Source organism: Neodiprion pinetum, chromosome 3 (assembly GCF_021155775.2).
Source record: "Neodiprion pinetum isolate iyNeoPine1 chromosome 3, iyNeoPine1.2, whole genome shotgun sequence".
In the NCBI taxonomy this organism is placed as follows: Eukaryota; Metazoa; Arthropoda; class Insecta; order Hymenoptera; family Diprionidae; genus Neodiprion; species Neodiprion pinetum.
The window spans coordinates 10,688,200-10,699,043 of record NC_060234.1 but is presented as its reverse complement, the minus strand read 5'-3'; the positions used below and the strand labels follow the sequence as shown (position 1 = coordinate 10,699,043).

At 49.8% G+C, this 10,844-nt stretch overlaps 1 protein-coding gene across 1 annotated transcript; it reads right to left on the bottom strand.

Moving 5' to 3' along the window:
• Nucleotides 1–1,168: 1,168 nt before the first annotated feature.
• Nucleotides 1,169–2,121, bottom strand: LOC138190582 (uncharacterized). Its single transcript, XM_069134326.1, has 3 exons — nucleotides 1,706–2,121; nucleotides 1,402–1,490; nucleotides 1,169–1,248 (listed from the first exon to the last, which is right to left on the bottom strand). Exons 1-3 carry the CDS (start codon nucleotides 2,119–2,121, stop codon nucleotides 1,169–1,171), a joined length of 585 nt encoding a protein of 194 aa, XP_068990427.1.
• Between the last annotated feature and the right edge of the window lie 8,723 nt (nucleotides 2,122–10,844).

Here is a 10,844-nt window from a genome sequence, read left to right as displayed (position 1 = left end):
TCAGTATATAATTGAGCGCAATATTCCCACTCCTCAACATGGCGATGATCCTAGACGTGCAATGTTTTATCGGTCATGACATGAAGTTTGTACCCAAGGAAGTCGCAGTCATTAATGTAAACGGGTCGGGTCTGGATTACATCATTTTCAAGCCGCCCTACGATTTGGAAGCTTACCACTTGAATTTAGAGCTACCGATGTATGGTTGACACGCAATCACCACGGAATATCATGGAACGCGGGCAACAAATCTCACGAGGATGTGACGAAGATTGTGAGAAAAATGGTTGGAAATGCGTGTTACGTATACGTAAAAGGGGCGGAGAAGAAAGCATGGCTGACGGAGATCGTCGATGGTACAACGAGGGTTATTAATATGGAAGATTTGCATATCATACCCCCCGCAATGGAAAAATTGAGGTATATGGAAACGGCACCGTGGCATGACGTGAACCATGGATACTCTCCAGTGAATAACCTCCAGCAAGCAACAGCGCTAGGCTCAATTTGGTATGATGACAACTCTGAATACATCCCGGCATACAATTGCGCCTTTGAAAATGTGCAGCGACTAAGGAGTTGGTATTCGAAGGAGTGTACCAGCTTCCTCGAAAAATCCTTCCGTCTGTACAAATAATTGGGCGGTTTAGGTGCAATGATGTCCGAGGATATAGTTTTTTTACCAAAAGAATTTATTCGCACGGTTGCATCAAACTCCATCAATGATGCGTGGGATAAATTACCAGAGAATATGAAAATGGACTACGTCATCGCAAGTTTCCGCGGATGTAGCATACATTACACATTAGGACCCGATGGCGATATCGTGGATGGACCGAATCCTCTAATTAAAGACTGTCTAGGTTGCAATCGTGTGTATAGATAATATGGACAATATTCACCAAAATAACAATAGAATTTATTACAATATATACAATTATATTCGGGTTTATATGTAGAATATTCAATAGAATTAATCTCAATTATATCATAGCTTATACATAGAATTAAAAAAATTTACTATTCAATAAAATTATAATCTAGAAATAGGATACATTACAAATATATATCTTTATAACTTCCACCCATTCTCGTCGTACAAAATGTGAATGTTATGAATTTTTACTTGTGAAAAATATATAATCAATAATTATGAATTTAGCGTGGTTTATTCCTCGAAATAATCCATAAAATCATTATCGTTATCCTGTTCGCTAACATCATCATCATCATCGCCATTTTCGACATCTATAATTATTACGATAGTTTCATTCGCCCATTTTTCTACAATCATTTCCATACATATATCACCGTAATTTATACAATGTCGGCTGTTTGGTCTCACTCGAGCAGCTCGCGCATCCTCAACGAGATCCCGAAGCTCCTCCAACGAGAACTCACGTGTTGCTTCGGAAAAGCCTATGATTATCTCTTCCTCAGCCTCCTCGTCCTCGCCCCAATCAACGATCGACCACTCATCGTCATCATCACTTGAATGAGATGACATTTTTTTCTTTCTAAAATTGATTCGCGATGAAAAATCTGTAAAAAGAGCAAGCCGAAATAGAAAAGTTGATGCCGCTGCACTCATCATTTATATGCATGATAAATCTCCAGTTCAAAAAAGTTTCCACCTATTCAAAATGAGTGATACAGAGAAGGTGTGGAAAATACTAGAATTTTATTGTAATGTAGTGCTACACACCAATCCTCGTCCGAATAATAACCATCATCGTCAGCCCTGTCGATGTCTCCCAGCATTTGACGGATTTGATCAATCTCATCCAGAAGTAAACCGAATCCGATGCGTGTTTCATCACCATCACCGCCATTCCAAACACCCTCCACCTCCGCCTCCCACTCCTCCTCCTCCTCCTCCACCTCCGCTTCCTCCTCCTCCTCCTCCTCCTCCTCCTCATCCTCCACATCACTCGATGATGATGATGATTCTAGATGATGCTCGCCAGCCAAATTATGTTCAAACTCGCGAGCATCATCACCAACAATATCGTCAATACATCGCTCGGGGTCGATAACTAGCGTATCAGCATCACTATCAGTCAATTCATCCTCATCATCCTCCTCATCATAAGCCGCCCCTCTGCACACCCGCTTATACATATGTCGGCGATCGTGGCGGTGAATGGGGTGGGGAGTCTGATGGCCCCCTTTTCTGTCCGTTCATATTTTTTCGATATGATTCTAAAATTTTTCCAGGATTTTTTTATGGATACGATGATAGGGAATACAGAAAAGTTGAAACAAATCGAAAAAAACTTTTGTTAACATACTAATCAGTAGTGTATATATGCCGGTTCTGGACCACCCCCCTCCCCGCCCCGCCCTCCTTCTCCCTCGCCGCTCCAATCCGCGGCGCGACCCCCCCCCAGCCGCGGTGCCACCCCCCTCCGCCCGCCGCTAATCCGCGGTGCTACCCCCCCCCCCCCCCCCCCCCAATCCACGGCGCTACCCCCCCCCGCTGATCATTTTCTCGGCTTGCCGCAAGATGGCAGTTTTCATGGGATTTGACACACACACACACACACACACACACACAAAATAATTCCTGTCGAGACTGGTTTGGCGCAGGAAAGCCGCACATACATCGGATAGGGTAGAAACCCGCTAGATCTATCGAAAAAATTCTAGGAAATGACCCCTGAAGGAAGGTTTAAAACTGCGTTTTGAATGCTTTGAACAATTTTATTATTCAACATCAATTACATTTAGTTTTCTTCTTCTATTCTAAATTATCTTATTCTAAATTTTAACGAGTAAAATTATACATATTATTTTCAATATCCATATTAATTAAACATATCATCATTCCAAAATTGACTTATACCAATTTTTTAACAGTACCACTGATCGGATTATATTCAACAATGCGATCGTGCAAGATCACGCAGTAGGCAGAAGTGTGTGGTGGGAACGTAATGCTAGAGTCAAATTCCAATCGAATGTCTACAGGTCCAGTTTTCAATGTTTCGTTCGGCTTGGAGCAATCGATGACGATAAGGGGAGCTTGGTTTATAAATACACGCCTCGATAGCAAAAGCTCAGCTTCTTTGTTATAGTAGCTCATTTGAAACCGAACATACATATCATAGAGAATGGCGGGGGATGTGCAGGCTCGGACTTGTTTGCTTTAAAGAGTCGTAAAACCCAAAACTGTGTGTACACTGTAACGTGGCAGTTCGGTCAGGCCTGCCCGTTACAAGAGACTCCCTGAACCCTGGGCGAGATCCCGGAATCAGGGGCTAGAAAATCTAGTCGCGGAGTAATCTTAGAGAGCGCCAGAACTGGAGTCACGCACCCGAGCTTCGACAGGGACGAAATAGAGCATTGCGACCCAGATATTTCAGGCTTTTGTTTTTATTTTTTTTGAGTGCACCGGCTACCCTACAACGACCGACTCCGACGCTGAACATCTTTCGAGGCAAGGCGAAACCACGGAGATCTCGCGGGAAGGACACCGAGGCTGCGGAGGGGGAGGCAACGCAGATCCCTGCAGCGCGGGAATCCAAGGCGGACGCGATTCCCGCTGGCGGCCGGCGCGCCGCAGCCTCCCCGCTCTCCCCGCTTACGCCAAACCAAGGCACCCGCGAGGTACCAGCTAGCGACGAGGGAGCACCACCCCGCCCAACCCCAGGACTACGTAGAGCTGCGCGGGAGTCGACATCGCGATCTAGCCTTAAGTTCTGCGCCGCGTAGAGACGACAGGTGCGCGGCAAGTTGCGCAATCCCCTAAATCGATGACCGATCGATTGTTGCGCATTCTTAGGGTGATGACGTCACGAAAAATTAGCGCGACGAGATCGGCGTTGCGACCATCCGAGATCACTCGAGTTTTGGCGTTCCTAGCGAGTGGGTAATAGCGTGAGCATCAGTGCTTTTCTTTTTTGGAGTTCATTGCGACGAGTTTGCGAGAGATGTCAGGGACCCGTCACGAGGGTGTGGGTGCCTTCCTACACTGGATGTGGAGCGGTAAGCGCTGCTGATATTCTTGCGATCGAATTTCGAGAGTAATTGAGTAGAGGCTTATCAGAAAAAGGATAGCCGTTTTGGAGGTTGCGTGTCGAAAAGTACTCGAAATTCGTTTGCCGATTCTTTTGCTGGGTGACCGTAGCCTGAGTTGCGCGCAAGGGAGTAGCGTTAATTTCGGGGGATCCGGGAAATCGAGTCGAGCCACGGGTTGAGCCGAGACGTTATTGTCTCGAGTTTGAGTGTGACCGAAGTCCGTTACACGGGGTCATTTCACTTCGTCCGGTACATCCTCCATTCTCGTGTAGGTCGCGAGCAGTCACGGGGAGCATTCGAATTCGCGACTGCGTCCCGCCGTCGCCGAGAAAGTGAAGCTCGGGTGCGCGCTGATAAAAATATGCGGTTTTAGAGGAGGATCGCGCGTGTCGCGACGAGCCTCGCCTCAGTTCAGTTTCTTTTTTGTTTGCATTATCAGTTAGTATTAAGTTGGCGATCAGCGCCATTTTGTGAAGGACGTTCGTGAGCAGCGCATCGAGTCCGATTTTGTTTTTGGTTTTTATGAATTAGGGTATTATTAAGACGGCGACTAGCGCACGTAGGCCGTAGAGGTCTCCTAGATTTATTCACTTTTTTTTTGTTATTTTTTTTATTTGGTGTGTTTCTCCCTTTCTTATTTAGTTTAGATAAGATTTAACATTGTATTTGGAATCGCGAAGGACGACTTGCGTAGTCGTATTATCATTATTTTTATTTTTATTTTTATTTCTTTTGGTTTTTGTAATATCGCTGATGAGAAATATATCATTGTAATTTTATAGTGAATTGGCCACCTCACGCGTTGGCTTACTTGTGTTACATCTCTCTCTACCCAAAAATTTACCCCTCCCCTCTCCGCGGTACTGAGCTATCGAGTATATGGTTGCGGTATTTCGTATTACCGATTTCGAGGCGTGTTAATCACGCCAGGCGCCCAACACATTCGCGATATTGTTTTAGGTCCAGGATACCTCACGGACGCCAAACTATTGTGCACACGGTAAGTTCCCGGTTATTTGCTCCGAGTGACCGAGGTGCAGAAAAATCCACGTCACAAAATGGCGCCCAACGTGGGGCCTTCGCGAAATTTCCGCTCTAAATTTCCGAGAAAGATAGTAGCGTTGCGCGCTTCGGAAATTTCGACTTAGTAACGGATTGCGCTCGCGTAACCATAACAACAGCGGTCGGAGAATAGGGGAGAGAGAGGTCGCGAGACACTTCGGTCAAGCGTGTTGACGTTTGGAGCACAGCGGGACAGGTGTGCATACGTAGCGAGGAAATAAAGTTGTATACAAAGGGTGGCGAATAACATCGAAAATTTGCGATTTACGACTCAGGCTACGATTTGACGAATATACCGGGTGACGAAAAAGTACCCCGTGTATATTCACACCTTACATTTCTAATACTAGGGATAAGATCGCTTGCTGTTATCGCCTATCTCTTGATTGTGTCATATTTTATTTTTTTTTGTTATTATTTTTGATCTCGGATTTCTTTTTGTTTTTCTTTTGTTTTCTGCGATTTCGAAATATTTTTTGTTTTTTTTTGTGTGTTTCAAAGGCGGATTTCAGCATCGCAGTTGAATTTTGTTTTTTTTGGTTTTGTTGCTGGCGCGACAACATATTTTTTTTTTTTCTTTCTTTCTTTTTCTTTCAGCCCGTCTTTTGTTTTTTTTGTGTTTTGTTCTGTTTTATTTTGTTTACGGTATTTCTTTTGTTGGCGCTTTCATCCGAAATTTTAATATCGCTAAGGTAATAGAGGTGATTACACCAATACGAGGAAACATCTCTCTCACGACCTGTTAGTGCTGGTGGAAAATAGCGAATTAATTCAACAAGTTTCGCGGAAGTATCCATACTGGGTATCATTGCTTGCGCTCAGACTCTACCTGCGGCTTTTGTCTTTCGGTGCAAATAGTTAAGTTTTGCGTGCTCTTACTTTCATCACTTCTCTTTTCTTTTTGCGTGCTTTCACTTTCGTCACGGCTTTTCGTTTCGCTGGTGAAATCAACATGGCAGAGGTAACCATTGGCGCGTGGTTGTACGAAATGACGAGCGATGAGCTCGAGTTGGCATTAGTGACCGCGAGGGTAAATTCCACCGGTGACCTACTGGTGCGTCGTGACCGGTACGTACGACACCTCTTGCGTGAGCGCGGGGATTTGACTGTCACCTGGGAACCAGAGGACGAGGATGTCTTCGCGGGGTTGGCCGAATTAGCGACCATTACGGAACCGGTGCGGGAACAGCCCCGAAGGGCTAGCGATTCGCGGCTGTTAGAACCCGTGAATATTACCATCGCGACCCGGCTAACCACGCTAGCGACGACGAGTACGGTGGTGAGCGTAGCTGTCGCCTCGGCGGCTATCACCACCTCGGCGGTGTATGGTAGCGCCTCGCGACCGACCGCGTACCAGGTTCCGACGCAAATACCCTTCCACGCGATTCCGTTTTCAGTGGCGAGCGGAGCCCAGGGGCACTGGGGAGAGGCCTCCCCAATCCAGGGGCACCGACATGGGCTCGAGGAACCCATCGTGGATTCTACCCGGCTAGTGGCGGGGCCACCAGCTTCGCGGGTCGAATTCCGGTCGTTACCGGTCGATCCCACAACAATTCCTCGCGATATGGCGACCGCTCCCGGCCGACCTGGGCCCGGGATTCAAACATCGAATCGCGTAGCCGGGAAACAATCCGTGACATCCCGAGGGCCCTGCGCGGGTGGAACCTCAAGTTTTCTGGGATTGGCGAGCCGAGTGTCGAGGATTTCTTGACGCGATTGGAGGAGTGGCGTAGTTTGTCGGAGTTGAGCGAGAACGAGGTGTTGAGTTCGCTCACGATGATCTTCTCAGGCGTGGCCTTGGAATGGTTGCGTTGCGAACGAGATAGCTGGGTCACGTACGATGAGTTTCGCGCGGCATTACGTTTGTGGTTCGGGGACGGGACAGTCGGAAGTCGCGTGGAGGACCAGGCTAGGTCGCGAACTCAGGGACCAGTAGAGTCAGTTACGGAATATCTTTCCTGCGTTCGAGGGTTGTTGAGACGGATGCCGCGTCCGTACACTATGGAACAGCAACTAGACCTGGCCTTTAAGAACCTGCGTCCCGAAATTCGCGAAGTCCTCCGTCAAAGGGAAATTCGTACGTGGAGCGAATTGATCTATCTCGCCACGGAGCGGGAACGAAACCTCGCGTTATCTCGCGAATACCGCCCCCCGCCCACGCCGAAAGAGTCCTTCATTAGTGAATTAGCGTGCCGGACCGAAACCGCGGCGGCTCGAGGCGAACCGGGATTAGCCGCAATTACCGAAGCAGGGATCGAGCCAACAGTAGCGCAGACGATCGAGAAGCTGCTCGCGGCCCAGGTGAAGGGGTTCAAGGAGAAATTGTTGAAGGCGATGGCGGAGGCGACCCAGAGGGGTAAATCGAGCGGCGCACAGCCAGGTGGCGGAAGCCCGGCTTCAACGAGGCCGACCTCGCCGAAGCGACCCGCGCGAGGACCAAGGAGGGGAGCGACCCCCTCGGTTAACCAGCCGGCCACGCGCGTGTCCCGGGCTACACAATTTCGTGGCGACAAGGTGTGGGACGAGAAGTTATGTATGAATTGTCATCGTCCCGGTCACCGATTCAGCCGCTGTCCGGAACCCTTGCGAATCTTTTGTTACTATTGCGGATACGACGACGTCTATTCGACGGATTGTCCGCGGTGTTCGGGAAACCAGGGAGGGCAGCCTCGCTAAGTGTCGGCGCGGCGCCCCGAGTGGAAGACACCACGGCCTTGCGTGGCGTCGAGGGGGAAATCGCGACGTGCTTTCCGATGCAGACCATGGAGTTCGGTCAACGCTGGTTTTTGCGGGTGTGTATCGGGGGCACATGGGTCAGTGCGTTGTTAGACACCGGCTCATCGCGAACATTTCTCGGTACGATCGGACACCAGATTGCGTTAGAGTACGGGCGACCGGTAAAATCACCCAGCTGTTCGAGTGTCGTATTGGCGAATGGATCGGTAGAGTCAATAACCGGAGAAGTAGAGCTGCCGATAACGTTGCTGGGTGTCGCGAATAAGTTTTCGTTGCGGATTATCCCCACCTTAGTTGGAGATTGCGTTCTGGGCATGGATTTCGTGCGAAAATTTGGCCTTTCGATTGACGGCGCGCGCGAATCATGGAGAATCGCGAACATTCCGGAATACGAGGGAAAATTTGAGGAGGGTCGCCCGATCCCCGTTACCGAGGTGTCAAGTTGTAGCGGTATCGTGGAGCTAGGGGATACCGAGAATCGCGAATTACAAGAATTCTTATCGAAGGAATTACCGAAAGTCTCGGGAGACTTGGGTCTCACTCATCTCGCGGAGCACGAAATAGACGTGCAGGGAAGCGCCCCGATCAAGCAGCGGTACTATCTCGTATCCCCGAAAGTGCAGGAGGCTATTAACGAGGAGGTAGATCGCATGCTCGCGGACGGAGTAATCGAACCCTCCCAAAGTTCGTGGTCGACGTCAATCGTGATGGTCAAGAAGCCAAACGGGAAATATCGGTTCTGTTTGGATTTTAGAAAAGTAAACAGCGTTTCGAAAAAGGATGCGTACCCGATCCCGTTTATGAACGGTATCTTGGATAAATTGCGGTCGGCCAAGTACATCACGACTATAGACTTGAGTCAAGCTTACCACCAGATTCCCTTGACATCCGAGAGTCGCGAAATAACGGCGTTTACGGTCCCAGGTCGCGGATTATTCCAGTTTGTGCGGATGCCATACGGGCTTACCGGAGCCCCGGCCACCTTTCAGCGGTTAATAGACAAATTAATTACTCCCGAGATGGGGCCGCATGCCTTCGCGTATCTCGACGACATTATTGTAGTGACCACCGATTTTCGGTCGCACTTAAAATGGCTATCTCGCGTGATCGAGCGGATAATGTTGGCCGGGCTTACCATCAACCCGGAAAAGTGTGAGTTTTGTCGTAGCGAAGTCCGGTATCTCGGGTTCAAGGTGAACCAGGACGGCCTGCAAGTCGATGCCGACAAGGTGGAACCTATCCTAGCGTATCCCGCACCGAAAAACCTACGGCAATTGAGGCGATTTTTGGGTATGGCGTCGTGGTATCGAAAATTCATCCCCGAGTTCGCAAGTGTGGCGGAACCCCTTACCCGGCTATTGCGTAAGGATAAGAGATGGGACTGGGGTAGCGGACAGGAAGCCGCGTTCAAACGCATAAAAGCCGCGTTAACGTCGGCTCCGGTTCTAACGTGTCCCGATTTTGAGCACGAGTTCGTAGTACAGACCGATGCGAGTAGCTTTGGCATTGGCGCCGTCTTGACACAGACTATTGGCGGAATTGAGCGTGTGATCGCGTACGCGAGTCGGACAATGTCAGACGCGGAACGAAAGTATTCCACAACCGAACAGGAATGTCTCGCGGTGATTTGGGCCGTTAAAAAGTTTAGAGCATACCTAGAAGGATATCACTTTACGGTGATAACCGACCACGCGAGTTTAAAGTGGTTGCGGAAATTGCGGAATCCGACGGGTCGGTTAGCTAGGTGGGCGCTCGACTTACTCGAGTATGATTGCGAGATTAAACATCGAAAGGGGGCGATGCACCATGTGCCTGATGCACTATCGCGGATGTACGAGGGCGAAAACGAGGGGACGGAGCAGCTAGCCGCCCTCGACGTGGCTGGGGACGGCAGACCAGAGACGGAGCGTAAGGCCGTCTGGGAAGTCGTAGTCGATCCCTGGTACCAACATCGCGTCAAAGACGTCCTGGACTACCCACACAAGTTCCGGACTTGGTCGGTGGTCGAGGGGCGTCTATACCATCTCCGGGCGGACCCCTTAGTCGAGCCAATACTAGCGGACTTGGCGCCGTGGAAATTGGTGCTCCCGAGGGAGCAGCGATCGCGGATTTTTGCGGAAGTCCACGAGGACCCCCAGGCAGGGCATCTTGGCGTCGAAAAGACCTACGCGCGAGCGAGGGCCGACTACTACTGGCCCGGGATGTATCGCGATATAGTTTTGATGGTCCGAGCGTGCGAGCGTTGCCAGGAGTGCAAGGTACAACAGGTGCCACCAGCGGGCCTTAAGGGTCGACGGGTCGTCGACACGCCCTGGACTGTGGTTGCGGCGGACGTCATGGGTCCATTTCCCCGAAGTCGCGCCGGGTTCGAGTATTTGTTGGTTTTTGAAGATCTGTTTACCCGGTGGGTGGAGGTAGCGCCGTTGCGAAAATCAAACGCGAAAAACATTCTTGCCGCGCTGGAAGATCTCGTGCTGTCCCGATGGGGTACCCCGGAGGTGCTCCTGACGGATAACGGCACGGAATTCGCGAATAAGGCCGTCGACGAACTGTGCGCTGCGTACCATATTACCTACGCAAAAGTACCGCCGTACCACGCGCAAGCTAACCCCGTGGAAAGGGTGAATCGCGTATTAAAGACCATGATCGTGGCCTACATCGAGGCAGATCACCGGGATTGGGATGTGCACCTTCACGAATTTCGATTTGCGTATAATACCGCTGTGCATAGCTCACTAAGAGTCAGTCCCGCGTTTTTAAACTTGGGTCGCGATCCCAAACCACGGATGCAGTTGCGACGACTCGTGGAAGGTCCCGCGGAAATCCCCATTCCCCGTCCCGAAGTATGGGGGTACCGAATGGCGAAATTAGGTGAGCTGCGTGACCTAGTGACTAAACATCTCGAGGAAGCCCACGAGCGACAGGCACGCTATTATAACCAAGGGCACCGGGATATCCGTTTCGAAGTAGGGGAGTGGGTATGGAAGCGAAACCGAGTTCTGTCCTCGGCTACCCAACAGGTCGCT

Coding starts and splice junctions, on each gene's coding strand:
- LOC138190582 (XM_069134326.1), bottom strand. CDS start 2,121: ATGTATAAGCGGGTGTGCAGAGGGGCGGCTTATGATGAGGAGGATGAT. Junction 1,491..1,705: donor TATTATTCGGACGAGGATTG/GTGTGTAGCACT, acceptor ATCTCATTCAAG/TGATGATGACGATGAGTGGT. Junction 1,249..1,401: donor AGGCTTTTCCGAAGCAACAC/GTGAGTTCTCGT, acceptor TAATAATTATAG/ATGTCGAAAATGGCGATGAT.